General features: G+C 41.3%; 1 protein-coding gene across 50 annotated transcripts in view; it reads left to right on the top strand.

Moving 5' to 3' along the window:
* The window catches only part of clasp2 (cytoplasmic linker associated protein 2), a 60,486-nt gene extending 35,144 nt beyond the window's left edge, over positions 1-25,342 (top strand). Inside the window, exons 9-46 of one of the 50 annotated variants that reach the window (XM_034892416.1) lie at positions 1,414-1,487; positions 1,609-1,701; positions 1,836-1,981; positions 2,311-2,446; positions 2,588-2,658; positions 2,826-2,885; positions 2,996-3,073; positions 3,270-3,437; positions 3,959-3,999; positions 4,348-4,500; positions 5,222-5,245; positions 5,825-5,842; positions 6,547-6,648; positions 6,875-6,901; positions 8,118-8,144; positions 9,548-9,721; positions 9,930-9,974; positions 11,284-11,391; positions 11,738-11,800; positions 12,301-12,407; positions 12,497-12,520; positions 12,692-12,844; positions 13,555-13,646; positions 13,730-13,793; positions 14,577-14,636; positions 14,943-14,945; positions 15,434-15,597; positions 15,894-15,972; positions 18,473-18,616; positions 18,811-18,954; positions 19,053-19,159; positions 19,612-19,753; positions 21,833-22,028; positions 22,137-22,330; positions 22,426-22,554; positions 22,845-23,051; positions 23,329-23,445; positions 24,002-25,342. In XM_034892416.1, coding sequence (XP_034748307.1) covers positions 1,414-1,487; positions 1,609-1,701; positions 1,836-1,981; positions 2,311-2,446; positions 2,588-2,658; positions 2,826-2,885; positions 2,996-3,073; positions 3,270-3,437; positions 3,959-3,999; positions 4,348-4,500; positions 5,222-5,245; positions 5,825-5,842; positions 6,547-6,648; positions 6,875-6,901; positions 8,118-8,144; positions 9,548-9,721; positions 9,930-9,974; positions 11,284-11,391; positions 11,738-11,800; positions 12,301-12,407; positions 12,497-12,520; positions 12,692-12,844; positions 13,555-13,646; positions 13,730-13,793; positions 14,577-14,636; positions 14,943-14,945; positions 15,434-15,597; positions 15,894-15,972; positions 18,473-18,616; positions 18,811-18,954; positions 19,053-19,159; positions 19,612-19,753; positions 21,833-22,028; positions 22,137-22,330; positions 22,426-22,554; positions 22,845-23,051; positions 23,329-23,445; positions 24,002-24,079 — 3,812 coding nt within the window. In that variant the 3' untranslated portion in view covers positions 24,080-25,342. Of the gene's footprint in view, positions 1-1,413; positions 1,488-1,608; positions 1,702-1,835; positions 1,982-2,310; positions 2,447-2,587; positions 2,659-2,825; positions 2,886-2,995; positions 3,074-3,269; positions 3,438-3,958; positions 4,000-4,347; positions 4,501-5,221; positions 5,246-5,824; positions 5,843-6,546; positions 6,649-6,874; positions 6,902-8,117; positions 8,145-9,547; positions 9,722-9,929; positions 9,975-11,283; positions 11,392-11,737; positions 11,801-12,300; positions 12,408-12,496; positions 12,521-12,688; positions 12,845-13,554; positions 13,647-13,729; positions 13,794-14,576; positions 14,637-14,942; positions 14,946-15,433; positions 15,598-15,893; positions 15,973-18,472; positions 18,617-18,810; positions 18,955-19,052; positions 19,160-19,611; positions 19,754-21,832; positions 22,029-22,136; positions 22,331-22,425; positions 22,555-22,844; positions 23,052-23,328; positions 23,446-24,001 lie in introns of all 50 variants that reach the window. The other 49 variants (XM_034892415.1, XM_034892417.1, XM_034892425.1 and 46 more) reach the window with 49 other exon arrangements.
* The last annotated feature ends 645 nt before the right edge of the window (positions 25,343-25,987 follow it).

Here is a 25,987-nt window from a genome sequence, read left to right as displayed (position 1 = left end):
TCCAAATCTGCAAATGGTACTATGTGTTGAAATCGACCGTAAATCTCCTTTTAATTTAAAAATGTAATATTCTCATCCTTGTGAATTGCGCTCAGCTCCTCCTTGCTCGTGGTCTTGTTTTGCTTTCTTTGTCTTATCTTTCCCTCTCCTCTCTGCTTCCCTAGTAAGGAGTTGTAGGTTGTGTGGTCCACAGAGCTTCCAGCTCCCAGAGAAATATGAATGACATGCCCATTACTGCCAGGAAGTCCATAGAAGCCTGATCCCACTAACTTAAGTGTGTGAGGGTGTATGAGGGTGATGTGTTTTTGTGAAGTAACCCTCTGTGACCAAAGGTCATTTTTACAATTAATTGTCCGTCTGGTTTTACTTTTTAAAAATGCTTGCAAAACATCAACCCTGTTGTCTACAGACAATTCATGCACTTTATTTTGTTTCAGGACAAACTGGGCTATTACAATATGTGTGCTGCAGTGAGAATGTTAAAAAATGGTTGACAAAAGAAGACCTTAAAGACAAATAAATATATTGACATCACACACAGAGCATTACAAGCTAAGCCAATCTCCTGTCTGACAAAATATATACATTAAAAAAAAAAAAAAAGGTCCAGACACTTTTGCCCTCATGACATTCCTTATGCCAATAATCAAAATGATAATGTCATATTTATTGATATCACAAACAGCAATGCTACAAAAGCATTTGAGTTGTCTAAAACAATTCTTCTATATACTTGGAGTTATCCAGTGCAAAAATAAACGTAATGAGCATTATAACTCATTTAACCTATAGAAACTATTTACATTTCTTCAAAAAAGGCCCAAATGTAAGCCAAATCTCAAAACAGTGATGCATTCCTTTCTGTAGAATAATTATTTAATTAGTTAATAGACAATCACATAAGACTAGTCTGCCTTGGAGTGATCTATCTTTCCCACTATATACTATCTTTGTTCTCGCTCGGATGCGTAATGTGTGACCGCCCTGCCTTCCCATTGGTTGAAAAAAAAACCAAAGAAAACATTTACAAAGTATCATGGAAGATTTACACAAGACTTAAGCACTGAGCTAGCAGCAGTAATGTCTGAAAACATGATAAATTATGGATATCAAGTAGATAAATCTTGGATGCACTAGTTTGGATTTAATGAACAACGACCCTGAAAAAGGCAGAAGTTCCAGGCTGGATAGAAAATCGCCTGTAAAGGCTAGAATGACACCCTAGTGACAGCTAGCTCTTTAGCTTTTAGCTGCAAAAATCAGTACGTCTCTGTGTTTTATGGTTAACACATGTTTATTAAATATGAATAAGACCAGTACAGAAATCCTTAAACGCTGAAGGCTGACAAGCTATTGATTAAATGCACACATATACACCTACACACATTAAATTACTGTGCTCTGATTTTCTAGTATCCAAGGAAGGTGCTGGAGGCCTTGATGAAGAGGACTTCATTAAAGCATTCACAGATGTCCCTTCTGTCCAGGTACACTGCACATAGGAGCATAAATGCACATTCATCGTATTTAATAAACAAATTACACGGGCTATCGAGGTTAGACTGTCTGAAACGTTTATCTGTTTTTCGTCACTGTGTCTCTATGCAGATTTACTCCGCGAGGGATCTTGAAGACAACCTAAATAAGATCCGTGAGATCTGCTCTGATGACAAACATGATTGGGACCAGAGAGCCAGCGCTGTCAGTATTTCCACCTTCAGTGCATTTCCTTTTTTTCCCGGTTATATAAATGAAATTACCTTCTTTGACACTGCTTTGTTTGGTCATTGTTGGTGTCTTTAATGTTTTCCATTGTATGTTTGTTTATTTTACAGATGAAGAAGATTCGCTCGCTGTTGGTCGCGGGCGCAACCAGCTACGACTGTTTCTACCAGCACCTGCGGCTACTGGATGGAGCCTTCAAACTGTCAGCTAAAGACCTGCGCTCACAAGTTGTCCGTGAGGCCTGCATCACTGTGGCGTGAGTGTTGATTATAGATACTGCTATGGCTGCACGATGTGTGGTGAGAGGAAACCGGGGCTTTGTCCAAAATCATTCACTACTTCCTCAATAAACAGACACACAGTAATTTGATTTATAAGGAACAGTAACTTCTTGTGGCATTGACACTCCTTTTTTGGTTCCATTGGTGTCATTTTTTTGAGGGCTCTATAAAGTTGTTGATTTTCCACACAGTCCTGATTCATGAGATTGCACTAAACCTTTGTTTGGATGTTTACCACAATTTTGTTCGTGCTTTGTGTTTTTAAAATATGCTTGTTATGTATTTGTTTTGTCTATTCCTTTAGCCACCTTTCATCAGTGCTGGGAAATAAATTTGATCATGGAGCGGAAGCCATCATTCCCGTCCTTTTCAACCTCATCCCCAACTGTGCAAAAGTCATGGCCACCTCTGGTGTGTTGGCTATCCGCACCATCATTCGGGTGAGTTTTACAAACACACGTATAACTTCTTTTAAAATTCTCGTTAAGGTTATTTGTGGTCAGTGTTACTGCTGTAGTCTGATTATTTGTTTTTCTTTCCCTTTTGCATCTTTCACGCTCTGCTTCCTTTACTCTCTACAGCACACCCACGTCCCCAGGCTCATCCCCCTGATAACCAGTAACTGCACATCCAAGTCTGTGTCTGTTAGAAGGTGAGATTAGCAAAGGCACTGATGTTGACACTATGTTTCCACAGTGATTAAAAAAGCCTTGTTTGGTAATGAGCAGGTCTCAAATAATAACAGCTATAAGATTATAAAATGGCTTACGATGATGCTGTTAAGTAAGGTTTTTTGTGATGAAAATGTGTCATCTCCAGGCGCGGTTATGAATTCCTTGACCTTCTACTACAGGAATGGCAAACCCACTCTCTAGAAAGGTGAGGATTGATTCCAACAAGGTCCAAAATAAGTTTTAAACCTGCTTTTCTACTTGTTCCTACTTAGTGCACAAGTGCATCTTTTGTATCTATTTATCTCTCCCTTGCAGGCACATGGCAGTTCTGGTTGAGAGCATCAAGAAGGGAATTCGAGATGCAGACTCGGAGGCCAGAGTGGAGGCCCGCAAGTAAGACACACACAGGCGTTTCTGAAAATCTTATTATATGAAAGACAGGTAGTGTTATATAGCACCCTTTTTCTGCCTTAATCCCTTTATTTTCCTCTTTATCATCATAATTTTTTTCCCTCACTCTCCTCTACCTCCCCCATGTTTTTCTCTCCATCTCTATCTCTGTTTCCTTCTTATCTGCTGCGTCTTTCAGGGCTTACTGGGGTCTGAGGAACCACTTTCCAGGGGAGACCGACGCTCTTTACAACTCCTTGGAGCCGTCGTACCAGAGGACCCTTCAGTCCTGCCTGAGGAGCTCTGGCAGCGTGGCCTCACTTCCCCAGAGTGACCGCTCCTCATCCTCTTCTCAAGAGAGCCTCAAGTAATCAACGCTCAGCTACGCTTCGTAGTTCTATAGACCTCTATGTTAACTTTAGGACTACCTTTGAGTCTTAAAAAATAGATTGATACTAGAGGAAACATTTATAGAATTAGATAACTAGATTATTGATTAGAAAAATGTACCCTATGTGGAACAAATGTAAAAATGCAGGCTTCAGGGGCACAGAGGACATAAACAACTGACCTCTGTTTGCGTCACCATATACAACCAAAAAATTGTCTGACACACAGATTGTTTTATTTCAAACAAATCATAATTGTTTGTTGAATTAGCGCACATTCTCTGAAAAACCCAGTTTCATGTTGTGCTCTTTCTGTCCTAATTTACGCTTCAGTGTGTATTTGTTTACATTTGATGTAGTCCACTCTACTCCATTGAAAAGATATTTAGGTTATATTTTGTCAATGAGAATAAAACACATTTTTCATCACCCAGCATTACTTTAGCAATGGGATTTTGTTTTGTTGTGGACTGACCTACTTTTCTCTCTCCTCTGGCAGTCGGCCTCTGACTTCTAAATGGTCTGCAGCTCCAGGGCGAGGTGAGTCAAATCCACTCAGACACACACAGTGGCAGATACACATGCAAGCTCTCTCAAACATAAAATCTCAGGCTCACTCACTCCTGTGAAAGCGCACATACACTATGACCAATATCAGCTCTTACAGAACCATTTCCCATCATTCTCATTTACATCTGCCTGTGTCCGTACAGTCACATCCTGTTATGTTGTTTTTATGTTACCACACACACGTACACACGTGTGTATGTGTTAGTGTATTTCTTATCGGTATTTGGGTAGTGTGGTACCTGCATGTGTTTGTGATGTAAATATCCCCTCATCACCTCCCATCCCTTCTCCAACACACTCCTCCTCCTGTCCTATCAGTCCCTGCGGGTTCAAAGGGTGGGTTGTCGTCGGCTTCCTTGCAGCGTTCCCGTAGTGATGTGGATGTAAACGCAGCAGCAGTCGCTAAGCACCGGCACGTCGGACAGACCAGGGCAACAGGGCATCTGCCCCTTGGCTCCTACTCCTCACTGGGTAAGGGCCCTGTCAGTCAAGTTAGATGACTAATACGGCAGTGCAGACATTAGTCTGCATGTAATCAGCAGGATGTCAGGCAGAGATGACCCCATCTGAGGAGTCCTCTCAGATCAGCTCAGAAGTACTAGTAGTAGTAGTAGTAGTAGTAGTTCTAAAGCTTCTGACAGGTTGAAGCAAGAAGTAAAGGTCATCCTCTCTAAAGGCTCGCCACATCTACAAACCAATGAAAAAGGATGAACTTATACACACACACTTCAGTGCCTGGACTGGCCTTTCTCCTCCCCGCTCCTGTACTCTCCTCTCCTGATGCCTCCTCATTGCCTGTTAATGTATCCTGTATATATGTTTTGGTGTGAATATTTTCTGTGTGCATGTTCTGTAGATAAATATCGTCCTCTGTGTTTGTTTCTCACTGTTTCAATGTTGCATGGTTCTCTGTTAAACAGATGTTCTGTGACTAATACAGACTGTGCTCCTCTCCTCTCTTCTCTTGTCTCTCTTCTCTCATTCTGTAATCTTTTTCATCATTTTGTGTTTCCTGGTTACTGACACTTTTATTTCAATTTTCATTTTCCCTTTCTTGGGCTTTCTTTCTTTTTGTGTGTCTCACTTTAATAATAATTTAAATCCATCCTTTCCATTTTGTTTTCCTTTGTTTCTTCCTTTTTCTTTCCTTTTCTTTCTTCCCCCTTCTCTCTCTCTCTCTCTGCCACTAAAGATGATGCCTCTGATAAAACGGATGGTAAGATCATCTCACTCACCCTCACCAGCGACAACCTACTCATGCTTATCTTTTTTCTCCTCTTTTCCCTTTCCTCACTTCATTCCAGTCCACCAGTCCATATCAGCTTTTTTTGTAGCCGTGTGTTGCCACAGCGCCCCCTGCTGTGAGATTGCATTCATCCCTCATTTACACCACCATCCTACTCATCATATCATGAATCATCTTAATTTTAATACAGAAACGGTCTAACTATCAACACTTGCATTAAACTGTATCATTCAGCTATTGAGGCTTTATTATGATACTCTTAGGGTGTGTTTTTATAATGCTTTTATACTCCTAAAAGTTTACATTTAACTTTATTGTTAATGGACAGAGCAGAGAGAACAGGTACTTAGACAATAAAGTGCAGTTTAGCATCTAACCAGAAGTGCAAAACAACAGTAAAGTGCACAGTAATGTACAGAGTCAATACATAATGAACAGTACTATTGAGAATGTAGAATAAACAATAAGGGGGAAATGCTAGATATTTAGATTTTGAAACATGCAGGTGAAATGTAATATTTACAACTTGCTCATTCTTTCTGTCTGTAGGGACCAGGTCAGACAATGGTAAGATCGTGGTTAGTTGGATGGGTGTGGGGGAATGTTTTAGGGATGTTCTAATTGGGAAAGTTGACAAATTTAGTTAAAGTTTGTTGTTGTCACCAGTAATCCATATATTGAAATTATTTTATTATCTGTGGTCCTCTCAATTTAAAATAGTACAAATGTAAAATAAAAATTGAATATTTCTAAAATTTGACATTACAGAGCCAATATTAATATGCCTTTGAACAAGTATATTAATTTAATGAATAAAGAATTACTTTAAATAAACAAACAGTGCAGCTGTAAGTGGATTGAATGATCCAGTGCAGGGGCTAAAGTGAATGATATGAATCTACTGTGGGTTGAAGTAATATTAATACATAGCTGCCAAAACAAATGACAGTGACTCACAAAATGCTGCAAGATGTTGGACGGTATTTTCCTCAAATCAATCAATACTTAAAGATAAATAAATAGCTGGGTCATGACAAGTTTCAAATATTATGTACGCCCTTTTCTGACACTGGTTCATAATCCACTGAAGCATCCCTGGTGTTTGTAACTGTGTGGTTGTATCTCAGAGTTTAGTTTAGGATCTGATTTTCATTCTGCAGCTTCCAGCATTAGTGGCTTTTCGTCCGCTTTAGTGCCTTCAAGCATAGAGTGCAGTAAAGTACAGCGATGTTTTTGTATTTTTACTGTATTTTTCCCTCGCATACATACAGGCCGTGTACGTACCAAGCAGCCCTTATCCACTGCCAGCAGCATGTCTAGCCAGGTGGACTCACGAGGACGCAGCCGGACCAAGATGGTCTCCCAGTCACAACGTATGTACCCCCTTCCATCGCCACAGCATGACTTCAATCAGCTGTGGTTGGAACATTCTGGGTATCAAGTCCACTTACCACGTAACATAAACAAATAAACAGCAACAGAAATGGGGTGTGTGAGGTTCCTGGAGTGAGTGTTTGCAGTTTCTCAGGCTCTTTGGTTTCATTACTTGTTGCCTTCACGGTGACGATAAGCTCTATGTAAATGTTTTTGTGCCTTTAGGTTCCGACGATTCCGATTGCACACCAGGTATTCTGTTTGTGTGTCAGAGTCAGTGTGTCTATCTGTGTACCACAGTGGGAATGGTGGCCCACCCGCTATTGCTCTCATTTTGATCAAGGTGTTTTGTGTAAAGAGCAGTGTGTATGTGGGTTTTAATGTGTGGGTGTGTGTGCCTTTCTATGCATGCTGTGTCTCATCACTGAGGATGGTGTGGTGGACAGTTTCCTGTGTTCTAGCCTAGCTCTGGCTGTCATTTAGGTTATTAAAAATACTTCAACAGACACAAAGGAAAACAAGCCACTGAGCTAGCTGCTATTGGAACTCATAGAGCAGATGTGCGTTTACCTGCTTTCTTAGAATACTTGTTGCTTAAAGCATGATGCTTTGGTGCTGGTTTGAAAACTAGTTTAAAGGTGGACAGTGATTGGACCACAATCCACTGCACCAATAAGTCTGGACATTTAAAGACTAAATGAAAGATGCCTGATCAAGTTTTCAAAGCCCGGGGAGGCCTATAGCTCACTGTGTAAGTGTGCTCGCCCAATGTTGGCTCAGTCCTGCAGCGGGCCAGGTTCGAATCCAGCCTGCAGCCCTCTGCTGCGTGTCATCCCCATCACAGCCCAAATCCCAAACAGAACATTCTAACAGGGTCAACTGGGTGGTGATGGAACAGTGGATATGACACATGCCTTTGTGGGGGAGACCCGGGTTTGATTCCCACTGTGATATCAATCAATGTGTCCCTAAGCAAGACACTTAACTCCTAGTTGCTCCAGAGGCTTGCAACCTAAGTCTTTTTACAATAAAAAAGCATCACCTAAATGACATGTAATGTAATGTAACAGAAACAGAGGAAGTTGAACAGAGTCTCAGAAAGATTTCTACGTGTATGTGTGTGTAATAGAGTGTTTGGATATTTTTGAGCATATTTACTTTGAGGCATTTTCTTTTCCTCATTGTGAACAGGCTTTGCTTGATACATATGCCAGCTGTCCCAACATGCACTGCTTTTTCCAGGCTATCATCTGCTAGCAACACATTTTCAATACCTAAGTTCTATATAATAATACACTGATTGATTTATTTATGGAACACCAGGTTGCGCTCCCATCGCACTCTGTGTTCTAACACCCATGATACTTCTTTTGCGCTAACACCCAAAATTCATCTGGTTTAATCTGCTGTTCCTTCCCCCTCGCCTCTGCTTTCCCCGTCCTCCCAACCAATGGGCTTAATGGCTCAGGATCTCAGTCTGCTACCCCTGTTGGTGGTAAGATTACAACGCTACTTCTTTTCCGCTCTCTTTATCTTTACTGCCTTTCCTCTATTGCCCTGACTCCCCCATACTTCACATTTACCCTAAAAGGTCACTTAAAACTCCTCCCATTCTGGCATGCTGGGATTTGTAGTCACATGGTTAACATGGCTTTTATGTGATCATGCTAAACACACTGCTGCTTTGGGAGCTTCATGTTTCTGCACTCTTATGTGTGCCTGGATGTAGTCTTAAGATTGAGAAGACTGAGAAGAGGAGGGAAGGGAGAGTTCATTGGCAAATATAACAAAAAATGGTTCAAGTCTTTTTTTTGGTTCATAAAAGTATATAAATGAATACATTATCAGCTACTCAAGTCACAAGTGGCAATCAAGATAATAGAACAATCCCCATTTAGATTTTCTCCTTTCATTTAGATGTATCTGTTTAGCTTTGTGTAACTAGGTACTAGTACAAAGCAACAGACTTTTCATGGGTTGAGTTTGTGTTTGGCTTTAATAGATTTTGTGTGTCAATGATAGAGAGAGTCTGGTCCGTGTGCTCCTTTTTAATCATGCTAAAATCCATTAGGCTCCATGTGTTGTCTTGAGCTTGTTTCCCAAAAAGTCTGTTCACACACTTTATATTCATCACTTCATAGCTGCTTCTCCTATGTTTGTCTTCAGATGGATAGTAATGTAAGTCATTGTAGAAATAGAATTGTGGGCTTTGCATTTGGAGACAGGATGTCATGGAGAGGAGAAATTGAAACCTCTGTTATCAAATGTGTATTTGTTTCGGACAAAAACCTTCTTAAAACAACCAAGGGAGTTGTCTGTAAATCATCATTGTTTTGCCTGTTTTGTATGTGGCCTATTTACACAACTATATTATTTATTAAAACATCTAAACTTGTTACTAAAACATAAAGCAGTCTTTTAATATAGTGTAGGCTATACAGTACACTACTGCCTTTTTACTTATTACTAGTATTGCATCAACCTTAATTACATTTTATTTAAATGCATTTGTTAAATTTTTAAATTTTTTACAAATAAGCATCTTGTAAATTGCACTTTTCTTGTGGTCTGGTTTTCAACTCTCCTAGCCCCAAGAATCCTCTTTCCAATGACATCCAACACTGTAAAGTTTGCCATTAAGTTCTGTGTATTTTTAATATACGTAGTGTATGTTCCAACATTTACTAAAAGTATTTGAAAAAATGAAGTGAAGGGCATTAACAACTGTCTTTGTCAGTAAAACTAGTCACCACAAAGGGGGATTTCCTTCTTTTTTTTTTCTATAGCTTTCACTGTCAAATTACAATTGTTGGCCGAGTGAGGCTCTGACTTTCTCCCTGTTTTTGTATTTTGTCCTCTTCTCTCTCTCTCTCTCTCTCTCTCTCTGTCTCTCTGCAGCTGGCAGTCGGAGTGGCTCCCCGGGTCGTGTGCTGACGAGTACGGCCCTGAGCACCATGAGCTCAGGGGCCCACAGAGTGCTGGCTGGGTCAAGCGGGGATAAAAACAGACGTAGCCGCATCCCCCGCAGTCAGGGCTGCTCCAGAGACTCTTCCCCCACCCGCCTCTCTGTTGGTAAGTAAACAATTAGTGGTTCATTTTATATTTGTCTTCTGAATCAGTTTTATAACAATTGCTCAAATGTTATTTATTTTTGGTTCAAAAACTCAGCTGTAGACACAAGCAGCTCACACAATCGTCCACACACCCTTGGATCTCAACTTTTTTTCCCTCCTGCTCCCTGTCCTCATTTCTTCCTGCCCCTGGTACTTCTGTCCTCTAGCTCCTTCCAGCATTAGTTCCATCTACAATGGAGCGAACAGAGGAGGTAAGCCTCCGACCTTAACCAGACCTTCCTGCTATCATCTCTTGACCTCTATCGATTCTCAGCATCATCTTAACATCATCTGTCATTCTTCATCTCAATCCATCATTCCCGCTTTCCCAATCCCTCCCATCACATCAAGCCTAGTAGAGCCCATCTCTCTAACCTGTCTCTAACTTAATGGCTATGTTTTACGGTGATGGTTGCCCATAATCAGCAGATGTCCATAAATTATGAACTCCTCCCTCTCTTTACTAACCTGTTGTCAGTGGTTGGTTAACGGACTTTCTAGCAGGACCAGCAAAGCTTCATCAGGGCTGAGTAACGCTTTGGTAGGCTGTGATTAACGCTGATTGGCTGGGTAGATGCTGAGGCTGATAAACAGAGCAATGAACAGTTAAGTTGATTGCGATGCTACTGGATGAAAATGGCAAACGCAGATCCTCCCTTCGCCCATCCCTCGATTGCTTGATTAATCGCAAATCATTTCCTTTACTACTGTGTGTGTGTGTGTGTGTGTGTGTGTGTGTGTGTGTGTGTGTGTGTGTGTGTGTGTGAGTGTGAGTGAGAGAGAGACACAGGGTGATTATCTGAGTGCATGTTTCATATTTATATGTGGGTCCTTCAATCCTCTGCTTCTTTTGGGTGCATCTCAGCTATAGCTAAGAAAAATTGTCAATCAACAGAAAATTAATCTGCAACAATTTTGAGAATATATAAATCGTTTAACTCGTTTTTTTAAGCAAATATGCTCAAATTCACTGGTTCTAGCTCCTGAGATGTTAATTCTAGCAGGTGTTTTTGAATAGTCAACTAGGAAACAACAAAGGAGAACCCAAATATATAACTGTCAGTCAAACAATTCAAGCAATTTAAAGACCCTTTAGAGAACTTTTGATGGGTGCTTTCAGTATTTTTGGACATTTTCTATACAAGCCTAAACAATTTGTGAATCGACAGGAAAGTAATGTGCAACTATTTTGATAAATGAACTGGTTCTTGCTCTAAAATAACAGAAAATAAGTCAAATCTGTTGAAATGCTCCCTTGGAGTCAGTCGACCTGTGCTCGTATTCTCGCTTGTTTTCCGTCCCTTTTGCCTGTTCTGTCTTATGTCTTTATCACATAAGGTCCACTCTCTCTCCTTTGTCATTGCTCATGTTTGTCTTTCTTCTTTGTCTTTTTGTTCTTTATGTACGTTGTCCTTTGTGTTATTACTACCACTTTTCTTATCTCCGCTGCTCTTCCTTCCCCTGTTTACCCCTCATCTTTCCCTCTGCTGCGGTGCGGTGTTGTTACCCCGGTGGTGTTAGCTCGGGGCAGTCGTATCCCTCGGCCCAGTATGAGTCAGGGCTGCAGCAGAGAGGCCAGCAGGGAGAGCAGCCGGGACACCAGCCCCATACGCTCCTTCACTCCCCTTGGTGAGTAGCAGTAGTAGCCAGGTACCCCGGGAGGAATGACTAGTAGACTCAAAATGAATAGGATATGTAGAAGAAACCTTTCTATTATACATAAAGTTAGTTCCCAAACGGAGGCTTTTATTTTCATTCAGTGTCTTATTTAAACCAAATTTGTCAAAATCTCGACAGTTTAAAAAGTTGAGGGAGATCCAAAAACAATCCCTTCCATGTTTTTCAGCCTTTCTCTCTACTCTCACACCCTGTTTGCTCAGTGTTAGGGTTGCGTGTGTGTTTGTCTCTTGAGTGTGTGCGTGTGTGGGCTAGTGTTAAACTCTGTATTGTATGTGTGTTTTAATCTTGGTTGCAGCAACGCGGAGCTACTCTCGCTCCACTGGAGCTCTACACACACCTGATGCTTTTGGTGCTGCAGGTGAAGGCTGAGTACATCTATTTCTCCATACCTCACCCATCCACGTCGCCTTAATTTGTGTTCGCTCACCCGTTCTCCTTTTGCTCTCTTGCCAGGCATCTTCTCCTATATTATTTATCAACCTGTTTCTTTTCTTGTCCATCAGCCCCTGTGTGTGTGTGTGTGTGTGTGTGTGTGTGTGTGTTTTTTAATTATTATTTTGCTCCAGGATGTGGAACCTTCCAGTGGAATAGCATGTTTCCGCCCGTTCAGTTGACAACCATTCTGCCGGTTTTACCATTTTTCTTTATTTAGCTCTGCCCCTTTTTGGCAAGGATACCAACATGTTTTCTGTTAATTATATTTTCTCCCCCAGCAGTACCTGCAATGTCACCTAACAAGTCATCACATCAACTTACAGGGGTGGCTCTTGGGAAATGTAGTGTGTGTGGGTTGAGAATGGATGATGAGGGGAATGGTGGATATTCAGAGGATCTTTCTGTCTGTCTGATTTTGTACAGGATCAGGTTTTGGCATCAGTCAGTCTAGTCGTCTCTCTTCCTCAGTTAGTGCCATGAGGGTCCTCAACACAGGCTCAGACGTAGAAGAGGCTCTTGCAGATGCACTGGTATGAAAACACTTACACTTATACATTAAGAACACATAACAGTTTCTGTTAACTAACCCCTGGTTCTACCTGCTGTTTAATGCTGTCAGCTGTTGGGAGACATGCGGTCTAAGGTCAGCTTCTTCTTCTACGTGTGTGTGTGTGTGTGTGTGTGTGTGTGTGTGTGTGTGTGTGTGTTATTTAAAGCAGGGGTGTGATTGCATGTTTTGTGCCTTGTATTACTCTGTCTTTCCCTTTCAGTATAATTTCATCTCCTTTGGATTACTCTCCTCCATCCACAGAAGAAGCCAGCACGGCGGCGGTACGAAAACTACGGCATGTACTCTGATGACGACGCTAACAGTGATGCATCCAGCGCCTGTTCAGAGAGGTCCTACAGCTCCAGGAACGGAGGAGCCATCCCCACCTACATGAGACAGACTGAAGACGTAGCTGAGGTTGGCTGCAACAGCAGTACAGCAGAAAACCCTTGTGAACCAGATCGGTCATTATGCCAAACAACATGTATCAAAAAGACACGTGTGCCAGACAGAAGTGCACACTTTCCAAAACTGATAACAATAAATTGTCTTTTATCCAGGCAGATTTTTCTTCTGCTCAGTGTGTCTTGCCTCCTATGGCATGCAGAAAATGCTTTACTGCTAATCAAATCTCATACATACATATTGTACATTAGGCCTGCACGATTAGGCGTTATAAAATCACGATCTCGATTCACCCTGTTCACGATTACATTTTTAAATAACTTCAATTAGTTTTTGTTTTTTAATGGCTTTGATTTTCATTTAATTTTACGAGCTGTTAGCTTTACAAACTTCTTTCTTCTGTGAGTTTTAAACATAGACTGTATAAAAAAGGGTTTTATAGCGCTGCAATGCTCTCCCTCCTCTTTATTGAAGCCTCCATGTTTACAGGCTTGTGGTGATGTGCTATTGGTGCCAAATGATAGTTTGGTCAAACAAGTTAAATTTGAATTTCAGATGATTTTGTGTACTACAACTTTGCAGTGATGAAAATCTTTGCAAGAATTGGAAAGCCACATCGCTTTCTTATCTGGCTACATAGTTCTTTATGTCAATACTTCCCTTGTGCCTATATAAAGTCTCAATGGGGCTTTGTTTGTGTCTGTATTTGTGGTTGTTGCCAGGTGCTGAATCGTTGTGCCAGTGCCAACTGGTCAGAGAGGAAAGAGGGGCTGTTGGGCCTACAGGCGCTGCTCAAGAACCAACGCACCCTCAGGTCAGCCACAGAACAGGCTAACGTGTTTCCAAAAAATACAATGATTGTTGATTTTCATCTAACTGTTTGTTTTTCATCTGCAGTCGGGTAGAGTTGAAGAGGCTGTGTGAAATCTTCACCAGGATGTTTGCAGATCCTCACAGTAAGGTATGAGTGCATCCAGCGCAAGTACTCACACTAAGACGTACCACACTCACTCATTTTCTAATGTCATGCCACATAGATTCATAATTCACCCACTTTTATTTTACTTTGGTTTCAAATGTTTTGTTTATCCCCACCATTCTTGACAGTACCGGATTCTGCCGAAACAAACACAAGGATCTATTTGTTAATATATACGGACACCTTTTTAACACTCAAGGATTTTTAAACTTATTCAAAAGACAATGTTTGTGATAAATAGGCCAAAATGTATCCTCAGATGTACACAAACACACACCGACATTTACACTCAAACAAAATCACAGGCATGCAGAGTGTGCAACGGACTGTTTTCTAACGGCATGACAAGCCTGGGTTTGCGTGTGACCTCACACTCTCTCCGCCGTCCTGTGGGATTGCTCTGTCACTGTTCAGCAGTCAAAACCGCCAGCTGCGCTCACTGCATTCACTTCCAATCCCTCTCTTTCCCCCTTTCTACCTGCAGTCTGAAGCGACGACACTGACCGCGCGCGCGCACACGTACACACACACACACACACACACACACACACACACACACACACACACTAAACGCTCTTCAATACACACACAAATATTTGGGCTGCCAGCTCCTCTCTGACTAACCAGCTGCGTTTCACCCTCTCTAACACTGCCACTGGTTTTTCGGCGTTTTTGAATGCCCGCTGCCTCACACGTCATAAGGTGTGTGAGCTGAACCCCTCCCCTTCCCCCTCGTTTGACGTTTGACGATTTGATGAATTTCAGCGAGACTGCAGCAGGGTGTACGGCACGGCAGAATCCGGTATAAGCTCAGCCTCCTTCAAGGTACTGCATCTCACCATGGATCCCTCTCCTGCCTTCATCTATCTGTCCCACACCATCCCCACTTCTTCTTTCTCATCTCCCTTTTTTTTTTTTCAACGTCTCTGTTTTCTTACATAGTGTGCACAAAACATTACTTTTTTTTTGTTGCTTTTATTTATTTGTCTCTATTTACATTTAGCAAATGTTGGATTAAAGGCATGGATTTTGAGTGTACACAGACAAGTTCATTCCGGTTTTCTTTGTCAGGATGCTAACAGATGTGTCTCTCTCTCCCCCATGCATCCCCCACTCTGGAACTCTCTCTAGAGAGTAAGTTTGGCCAATCAGTGTTATCTGTATTCATACATTGTGTTTGAATAACATCTTACCCACTAACCTACCTCACAAAAGGTTCCCTGTAACTACAATGTGCTTCTGAAATGAACCCCTGTAGGCATGTAGGGATAGTGACCCTACACTGTCTGATTGGTGCTGGTTTATTCTTGTCAAGTAATAAACATATTGTGGTTGTCTTCTAATACTAATATAATTATTATTATTATTTTGGGTGATTTAAATTAATGGGTGATTGGAAATGAAGGTGGGCTGCTGCAATGATGAGTGAATAACCACTAACTTCATTGTGGGAACTAATGCTACTATCACATGATACGTCTTCAGCATAACCTTCATGTATCCTGTAATGACACTGTAAACACAGGACTACTTGGATGCATGCATATGTGCATGAAATGTGAATTGTTTAGTGACTGAGTCACTGTCACTCAAAGTGTGTGTGTGTGTGTGTGTGTGTGTAGGTGTTCAGTATGTTCCTGGAGACACTGGTAGATTTCATCCAGGTCCATAAGGAAGATCTGCAGGACTGGTTGTTTGTCCTGCTCACACAGCTGCTGAAGAAGATGGGAGCTGACCTGCTTGGTTCGGTACAGGCCAAAGTTCAGAGAGCCCTGGATGTCACACGGTAGGTGTTGTGCTATCACAGTACAGACTGACATTAGGGAATACAAATTGTTTACATTTAGATTATTTTTTACATATAAAAGAATAAATAGAGCTCCTAGGATCAATGCTGCCTTTTCTGTCTTGTTTATACACAGAAACAAAGACAAAATATAACACAAATTATTGTTTACCTCTGACTCTTTTGGTAACACTGACATTTATCATAACCTTGCAAAGATCCTTTTACACTTGTGATGTGTTTCCGTGTTTCCTGGAAGCTAAATTACGATTTTTTTTCCCCCTTCTTTTCAATAGAGAATCTTTCCCCAATGACCTCCAGTTTACTATTCTCATGAGGTTCACTGTGGACCAGACACAGACGCCCAACCTTAAGGTAAGAGTGTGTGTGTGTGTGTGTGTGTGTGTGTGTGTGTGTGTGTGTGTGTGTGTGTGTGTGTGTGTGTTTAAGGATGAACTTAAGGCTGGAAACTCAACAAAACTGCATATCCATGGTAACAGCTGTACTGATATGACCTCATGCCTGCCCAGAATTGATCTAGCCTCTGCACTGGATTTTTGCTCTGCTACCATGTTGGCACTCCCTTTAAGCTTTCCCGCTCTACCTCCTCATCCATCCTCTCATACTTTCTTCACTAACCCTTCTTTTAGAGCAGCTTCTCGCCTCAACAGTATCACCTAGCTCCTTACTTTTGCCTCAAATTCTTTACTTAATTTCTCAATCCTTGTTCTTCTCACCCCTTTATCTCTCTGTCTCTCTGCCCAATATTTGACCCCACTGTCACAACTTTTTCAGCCCTTATTAGTCTTTCTGTTCCTCGACCTTCTAACAAGGCTTGGGCATTGAAAGATTTTATCGGCATCACATTTTTACCCGTCCACCGCAATTTAACATTTCCTCAAGATTATTTTCGCTCTTCATTTGAATCTGCATTATTTCACTGCCGTTTTAACACCTTCTGGTATTTAAGAGAAAACAAAACTCTTAATGGTCAAAAAACATTGTTTTCAGACTCTGTTTGCTCGTAGCGTGACCTTTCAGCTCACATCACAGACTAGGAGAGGGCAATGTTTCAATAAAACCTGAGACAGTAGACATATGTTTGTGGAGGATTTTGCAAATAAATAAATATGTTTACATGCACATAATATTCATTTTTTTGCCCTTATTACACATGCCACTAATGTTCCCATTCACATGCAGCCAAGCGAAATATGATTATTTTGTTTTTATTTTTTTACCAGCAGTGGGAGACTTGTTTGACCTGCAAACACATTCTCCTTCTTTCACTTCTTCATCCAGCTCCTTGAAAAGGTCGGCAAAGCGATTTGTGCGAATATCCAAAGACCTGTTGATATCCAAGTCTTTGATTATGTTGAATGTCTCTTCCTTATTGGGTCTGCAGCCTTGCAAACTATTGGCTGGTTGGTTTGTGTACAGCAACCATAGTAACAGCACAGAGCTGACCATAAACCTGCGGTGAAAACCCAAAGAATGCCTCTAAAACCTGAATATGGAATATGTGTACATATGAACATGCCTTAATCGGAAAATGCTACTGCATATTCAGAAAAACTGCCTTATTTGGAATATCCCACCGGAATATCCTGTTTACATGACTTTCAAATTCGGAATATTGTCTTATCTGGTATAATAGTGGAATATTGGTGTGCATTCTTGGATTTACAGTATTTTTACTAATGCGATTAAGTACCTGGATTTTTCTGATATGCAATACACTGGGCTTGCTAGAATCCAACATTTCCATCTAGTTATTTTATACTTATCTTCTAACAGTACTTTAATATAATTTGTTTTTTAATATTTCAACATCACACAATAGAAATACAAATACCACCCTACAGATACTGCCTGAGGTGACTTGCGAGATCAAGTTTTGCAGTGCAGATAAGTGTACACATATAAGGATACAAGGAATACAATGTTGAGCATTTCAGCAGCGCAGCAGTCATACGCCATCCCATAAACTTTAGAATTAAGCTTCATGACCCCCTTTTTTGTTGATTGACTTGGCATCACAGCTCTTTGCTGCCATCATGCGGCATAAACAATTATATTATGTATTGCCCAATTTTCTGAATAATATCAAAATGAAATTTCAGTATTGCCCAAGCCTACTTTTCACATCTTTTGACCCCTCTTAAACTTTCTGCACCCTCCCTCCGCTTTCTTTTTCTCTTTTGTCTTCCCTGTCCTCGTCATCCTTGCTCTCTCCGTTGATTGACGCGGTGCTTCTCCTCTTTCTCTCTGAAGCCTGTACGGAGCTCGTGTTGCGGGCGAGGGCGAGGCAGGGGAGGGTCCGGGGTAAAATTGTTCCCCCCCAGAGCGCGGCGCCATGCCTGCTCTCTAGACGAGCAGGCTGCAGCCTGGAGCCAGTCCTCCCAGGTCAGTGCGCTCCGGGGGGAGCAATTATATGGCGCGTGAGATAAGTGATTTGGAGGAGGTTTCTGGTCCTTGAGGTGCAAATGGAAAGAGATGGAGAGAAATCATGGCAGAAGTCAGTTGTTGTGGCGTCTGGGATTCTGCGGTGAATGTTTTGGATTTATTGGTTCATTTGTTTTGTCATTTGTCATCGCTTTTCTTTTTGATTGTTTTCCACATTATGAAGCATGACCATGAATGCGCTTTTATCTTCTCTGATTCATCAGATCATTTGAATTTTCAGACCTGCAAGAGATGCATATCTGCTGATTGTACAGGTTGACTGTAAACATTGGTGGTCACTTTTTTATGCGTGTGATTGCAGTTTTGTTATTCCTGTATTTGTTTTTGCAGGTGAATATTGGCCATGCAGTTTCTTTGTTCTCAATCCACTTACTAATGATTTGTTTCAATGCACATTTTTGTATTGCAGGTGAAGGTGGCCATTCTGAAGTATATTGAGACGCTGACGCTACAGATGGAAGCGCCAGACTTTGTGAACTCCAGTGAGACTCGGCTGGCCATCTCTCGCATAATCACCTGGACGACTGAACCCAAGAGCTCTGACGTCAGAAAGGTACTGACACACAAACCTCCACCAGCTCCAAGCATAATATATAACATTCTCTAATGTTATTGGAAGGAACTGCCACTCACTTTGATTCATTAACACACACGCACGCACGCACGCACGCACGCACGCACACACATAGGAAATACGGTAAAGATTCTAAGTCTTTAACTGAGAGAGATGTGTTTGTTGTGTTACAGGCAGCCCAGTCGGTGCTAATCTCACTGTTTCAGCTCAACACTCCAGAGTTCACCATGCTGCTGGCAGCTCTGCCCAAAACTTTTCAGGACGGAGCCACCAAGCTGCTTCAAAACCATCTGAAGAACACTGGCAATGCTGCACAGGTAACTAAGGCACTCTTTTAGAAACACATGATAGTCTATGATTTTAAGTTATTATGCTGTAACATTAATGGGATCATTTTTAAACTTAACTTCCCCAGGCACCAATTGGCAGCCCTCTGACGCGGCACACCCCCCGATCTCCAGCAAGCTGGTCCAGCCCAGTCACATCCCCCACCAACACCTCCCAGAACACCCCATCACCAAGGTAACACACGCACACACTTGGAAATATCCATCTCATAATCATTGACATATTAGCATGAACACCGGACAAGATGTACACATTAGAAACGTCTACAGATTTATATGACTCATACCACTTAGTTTTACTAGAGACAGTATGGCTCGATGTGCTTCTTCTTCTCTTTTGTTTTTAGTTTGCAGTGTAAAATAAATAGGCTGACAATATATGATCAATACTGTTTTGTTTTACAATGTAAATATTACATTTTAGTTGTTCAATGACATTTTTTCCCCCTCTTGTCCCATCTATCTCAACCAGATGTTTGCCAGATGAGAAGTAAAAACAAAAACAAAAAAAACTATCTTAATATCATCTAATATATGTATCATACGTGCTGCATAACAATACCATGGGTGATATTTAGCGGGACTGTTTGATGACTCACTTCAGTAATTGTAATTGTTTGTGTGCAGTGCATTTGACTACGACACAGAGAACATGAACTCAGAGGACATCTACAGCTCACTGAAAGGTGTCACAGAGGCGATCCAGAACTTTAGCGTCCGCAGCCAGGAGGACATGAATGAACCAGTCCACCGACGGGAGGGAGAGGAGGTCAGTAGAGCAGACAGATGGATGCTGTAGGTATTGATGCAAGTGTATCATCACTATGTGTATATCCACATATGGAACTTTTAATGACGTTGAATGAGAACAAGTTGATTTAGTTTATGAGAAGAGTTCTAAATTATCTTTTGATTATTTGCCACATAAGATGAGATAGGTTTTTATTGGCCTGAAGGAAATTTGTCTTGGGCAAACAGTATATGCGGTTTATAGAGTTTAACACAACACTGAGTGCATGCGTGCATACATACTGTGCTCGCTTGTCCGTACGCACAGTATGTACGTATGTACGTAAGTACGTACATACCCACTAGCCAACAAAATTGCACACTGCCTGTTGTACAACACATCATAATAGTTGTCATAATAGTCTAAATAAAATGTATGGTAAGGGTAAGCAGCCTCATCAACATAAAATGTGTGTGTGTGTCTGTGTGTGTGTTTTAAGATAAAAGAAACCATTAAGGGTTAGGCTCTAGCTGGCTTGCCATTCAGGGCAGAGGGACAAGCTTTTGGGACTACACTGGGGGACTGGGTTGGACTGAGACGTCTGCCTGAAGGGAGAAGCTACTATTCGAAGGGAAGGACATGGGTGGGGTCTGAAAATATCTTCTTGACAAAGTATTTCATGCTAACTTTTGATCTGTGACAGTTTTTGCTGCTCAAAGCTACAGACATGTTTCACTTGGTACTCAAACAGTAATGGGTTTTGATCCAGAGTCTCGTTTAGCCTTACAGCATGTTTCCAAAGACCTGCAGAGGTCTAAACACATACTACATGTGACCCTGACATCTGATCTGTTTCACCACTCCCCCTTCAGCGTCAGAACTGATGGTCATACAATAAGTGTTTATGGGACTGATGACCGTAAACTTAATCCTCTACAGCCACTGATAAAATCATGTGCATTTTTTTGTTATGATCCCAACATTTTCTAAACAACAACTTCACCTTTAAAATTTCCACAAGTGCTAATTTTTACACTCTGCTTGTTCAGTCCAGATTTAAATGCATGACCTCAGACGACATGCCAAGTCTTTTTGCGGTCTCTCCCAACAGCATGGTGTACTCTAGTACAGAGGTGTGACCTTCTGACATTTACCCATGAGATGCAACTGAAATCTCACCAGCACACATTTCATCAGCCTGCCCATCACATCACACTTGACTCATTAAACCACCACTGAAGATAGTGGCATTTTAGTGGAGTGTAAATATACACAAAAACAAGAGCACCTTGACCCACTTCACCCTGTGGCATTTGTCACCTGGTGTGTCAGCCGTCTGAAGTTCCAACACTGGGTTGTTGTTTTTTATCACATCTATGGAACTACATGCTGTCAACCTTAGAAATGTTACCAACATTTTACTGATCATGTACCTTGAAGTCATCCAGATGAACACATCTGGAAAGTGTTTTCTTTTGTTTTGACCAGTATCTGCACCTTCTGAAATGGCGTACAGCCCAGCATTTTAGGATGTTTGTACACGTAACTTTTTTAGGGCATGTCAACGGGATTCTGGTGTGTTTGCCATTTGATTTGGTTTATTTCGTCCCTTGTGAAAGCTGTCGTTTTAACTCTGCTGTGGATTAAACAGCTGGACTGAGAATGCTTTAAAAGCTGGTTCTGGTTCCAAGCCAACTCTGGTTCAGTTTGTTTTTGGTGTAAAAAGCAAATCTGACCAACTTCACAGGATTCTTTGATAGTCGATAAAGTAATCTCCCAAGCAATCAATATGAATATGCAACATCACTTTGTAACTGTGGTATGTATTTTATGTTTGTCAGCACGTGACTGCAGGGATTTTTAGCAAGGAGATAAATCGTTGATACAATGTTTTCCAACTTTCTAGCAGTTACTATGCGTGTTGTGCTGATGATGCAGGAGTACATGGAATTTTTCTGATGTACTGTATGAGTTTCCTGTTTACTTCTTTTACTTTGACTTGATTGATAGAAATGAAAGGCTGTTACCTAATTTTATTAGGTGTAAACCAAAATCCAGTTGTGAAAGTGACCCGAAAGTCCGAGCCTGTCTTACATTTTTTTAATCACACTTCTGCAGGGGGACAGCGGGACAGACGGCAGAGTGTCAGACTTTATGGACGGAGGTCGCATGGCTCTGGACAACAAGACGTCCCTCCTTAACACCCCCCTGCTGTCCTCCAGTCCCCGAGGAGCCCGCGATCACTTATCAGACTCTCCCTTTAAACATAACCGCAAAGACACCAGCATGGATGACTCTGAGCTTCTCACAGATGGTAAACTAACACATTCTATAAGAAAAACACAGACGCACTGCACCACACAAAACAATTTACATGGTAATTGTCCCATGTTTATTTTTCTTGTCTATTGTCTCTTAACAGACAGCAGCCAGGACCAGTCGGAGCTGGTGGCAGAGCTGCTCAAAGAGTTGTCCAATCACAACGAACGCATTGAGGAGAGGAAGGCAGCGCTGTGCGAACTGCTGAAGCTGATTCGCGAGAACACCCTGCAGGTGTGGGACGAACATTTCAAGACCATCCTGCTGCTGTTGCTGGAAACAATGGGTGACAGAGAGGTACACACACTCGCTACATTCCAGTGATAACATTGCAAATAGGCCACGCTAAACTCCTTTTCTTCAAACTTCTAAAATCGTTGTTGTTCTCCCAGCATGTTATCCGAACGCTGGCTCTGCGGGTGCTGAGGGAGATTCTCAGCAAGCAGCCCTGGAGGTTCAAAAACTACGCAGAGCTCACCATCATGAAGGCCCTGGAGGCTCACAAAGACCCCCACAAGGAGGTACGTTTACTCAAACACATAAATTAGTAATCTGGAAAAGAGTTTTTATCATGAGGACTTCAGAGAGTGTGAAGAGATGGTCCAAAGGTTGTGTTTTAGTTTATTTATGGATGATCAAATGTTAAGTAGAATTAAAAACATGAACACATCCGCTACATGATTTTGAAATGTAATATTCACCCATTTCAAACGAAAAGATCAAATTAACACAGATTACATATTCAGGGTGAATTTATTGTTTTACAGTATTCGTACTGATAATGTTTCTGTGTGTGTGTGTGTTCCTGCAGGTGGTACGAGCAGCAGAGGAGACGGCTGCCATGTTGGCATCGTCCATCAGTCCAGACCAGTGCGTCAAGGTGTTGTGTCCCATTATCCAGTCAGCTGATTACCCAATCAACCTGGCTGCCATTAAGATGCAGACCAAAGTGGTGGAGAGGGTTCCCCGCGAGGGCCTGATGAGCCTGCTGCCCGAGATAGTGCCAGGACTCATTCAGGTAACACACGTTGTATCTTTGAACACGTAATGTTCAAGCACTTTTAGGAATATGTTGGACAAATGAATCAGGAAAAGATGAAGAATTGTTATTTTTAGCTTATGCTGCAAGTGTTACTGTTTAACCAATGGTTCTCAGTTATTCTAGATCTTTGAAGTTTATAAAGTGAATGCATCTCCTGTCCTCGCACACCATCAGCATATTCATGCGTGAATATTTTCTCTGACTCCCTGTTTTGAACAAATTGTTTTGTAATCTATTTGATCTGGTTGAACAGGGATACGACAACTCTGAGAGCAGTGTAAGGAAAGCGTGTGTGTTCTGCTTGGTAGCCATTTACGCAGTGATCGGAGAAGATCTCAAACCACACCTCAGCCAACTCTCCAGCAGCAAGGTGAGCCTATGTCTGTACACACCAAGTTCTGGCGTCTTAACGGCTTGACATCTGGCATCTCAAGATACTTTTGAAATAGTTTTTAACAAAAATGGCAGTAAACGCTTTTTCTGTGTGTGTCAGTGGGAGACCAGTGTGGTCTTTTTGTTGTATTTTTATGCAATATCATATAGGGCTGCAACTGACACTCATTTTGTCAATTCTTTTCTTGATTAATCAACTAGTTGTTAGGTTTATGAAACCAAAATGGACAAGAAAATAGTCAAAGTTGTCAATTAGAGCCCAATATGAAATCCTTGAATGACCTTTTTTGTCCACAACTCAAAGATAATCAGTTAACTGTAATAGAGAAGTAAAGATACCAGTAAATATTCATTTTTAGGTAGCTGTAAACAGATATTTGTACTTTTTTTTTGTTTTGTTTTTTTCAAAAATTATTCATGCCATTAATTTAGTTTTTTATTAATTAACGTTTGACGTATTAAAAAACGTCCTTGCAACCCCTAGAGACACATGCATTTACATATCTATCCTCTGTCTGTTTCTCTGTCCGCAGCTGAAGCTGTTGAATCTGTACATCAAGCGTGCCCAGTCTGGCTCCGGCGGCGGCGAACCCCCATCTGAGGGCCTATAGGAGACACAACGCCCTCCCACAGGGCAACCACAGAACTGCAACTCTGCCCACCAAACATAAACGAGAGATCATGAGCTCACACCCACACAGACCAAGAACCAAGAACAAAACACACATCGGAAGTTCCGAGCATCGCTGAGGATCCACCCCGATCACAGGCTGAACTGAACCCTTAAATTTGGATTAAACATAAACAGATAACACACATTCAGTCACACCCAGGTTTGTCACTAATCACTCAAGGATGAAGATATGAAATGTCCGTCCTCTGTCCCGAACACTACAGTATCCCTTTGAAAAACATCTTGATGTCAACAGGAAGTGGTGCGTCTGCATGGTTCTCATTTTTAACGGGGTATGGTTTGAAGAACAGGGCTGAGACGAACGAATGGTACCGTCTTGTGTCTTTCTTAAACAGTGAGTGACTGGGGCCAGGTAGACAGGAATGTAAATTTACATTGTGTCATAGTTTGGATTTATTTTACGCAATGAGGTTTTAATGCAGCATTTTTTCTCTCTCACGCACACAGAAACACTCTTTCTCTCTTTCAAAAAGGTGCTGATTAGCCTAAAAGGTACGACCAACCGACCGTGCACAGCACTAACTGGTCCCGGTGGGTCATGCCTGCTCATAGCGAATACAGTACATGCAGATTCCAAAGTATAGGAGGTGTTATGTGCTTGGCTATGCATGAGACTAAATTTTAAAAAGAAGTTTTTATTGGAGCCCTATCGACGGTCAGAATAGTGTGACTGGGGTTTTAAGTTAAAGTGTACAATGTCCGCCCCTTTCAGAAAAATTCATGGTGTCCTCCCTTTCTCCCAGCTCATCTTAGATCAGTCCACTTCTGGGCAACATGGGAAGGAAGACGGGTGCGTGCTGCTTACCACATGAAGTATGGCAGGACATGGCTTATTATCACATAGTGGATATGTATCTATATATGATATCAAAATGGGATATTCAATAATAACAGTGTCATTTAGGAGAGGGGTGCGCATGTGTGCCCATCCTTGTTTTTAATTTCTCTCTCTCTGTTGCGCTAGCTGTAGTCTCTCTCACACTTATTTTTTCTCAGCTGAGAAATTTGTAGAAATGTATCATTTACAGCTCTGAAAAAAATCGTCATGTCACAATTTTCTCTTCTCTTCTTCATTGTGTCTTTCTTTCCTTCCTCTTGTAACATTCTAGTTTTCACAGTTTCTTCCGTGCATTTACAAAGCTGTGCTTACATTAAAATAAAGAACGTGTACAGACCATGATAAGCCCTGCCTCATGATTTGTGAAATGCAATTGAGTCCCGTGGGAAAAGTGTGCTTAGAATTGTTATTTATATATTTAACATTTTTACTAATACCAGTACTGCTCGTGCAATTCAACACTAAAGACCCAGGATCAATGGTGAACCATCTACAGTATATCTTTTAAAGATCCACTATCTCTAGCTGTACCTTCAACCAAGATATCCTCTAATTTAAAAGGTTTATGATTAATAGTTACTGTAGAAAAGATGCAAGAAGGCTTGTTCTTTTTGGAGTAATGTACTCTATATCTTATCACAGCTGATGATAAAAGGGATAAGTTTGTTGTGGGATTTGTTCTTGTGCAGTACAGAATACATTTCCCTCTTTAGGCATCTAAAAGTCCTTAAAATGAAACTGACAAAAAAGGCCTCTGGTTATACTGCTCGTAACTCATGTCTATAACCTGTGATAAAAGGAGGGCACACTTTAATTCATAGTAATATTTTCATTAGTTTTCATCTGCAGGAAAATGTGCACAGCAGTTAATGAAGTTGACTAACCCAGACGTGGTGTAAAACAACATACATGTCTTATGCAACATAGCTATTTTTGAAACTAGTGCTGAATTTCATGTATGCATCTCTTCTCTGGCGTCCATGTCCT

The sequence above is a fragment of the Etheostoma cragini genome, chromosome 14, assembly GCF_013103735.1.
Source record: "Etheostoma cragini isolate CJK2018 chromosome 14, CSU_Ecrag_1.0, whole genome shotgun sequence".
Taxonomy (NCBI): domain Eukaryota; kingdom Metazoa; phylum Chordata; class Actinopteri; order Perciformes; family Percidae; genus Etheostoma; species Etheostoma cragini.
The sequence above is the reverse complement of the archived record's forward strand: the minus strand, read 5'-3'. Positions and strand labels throughout refer to the sequence as shown.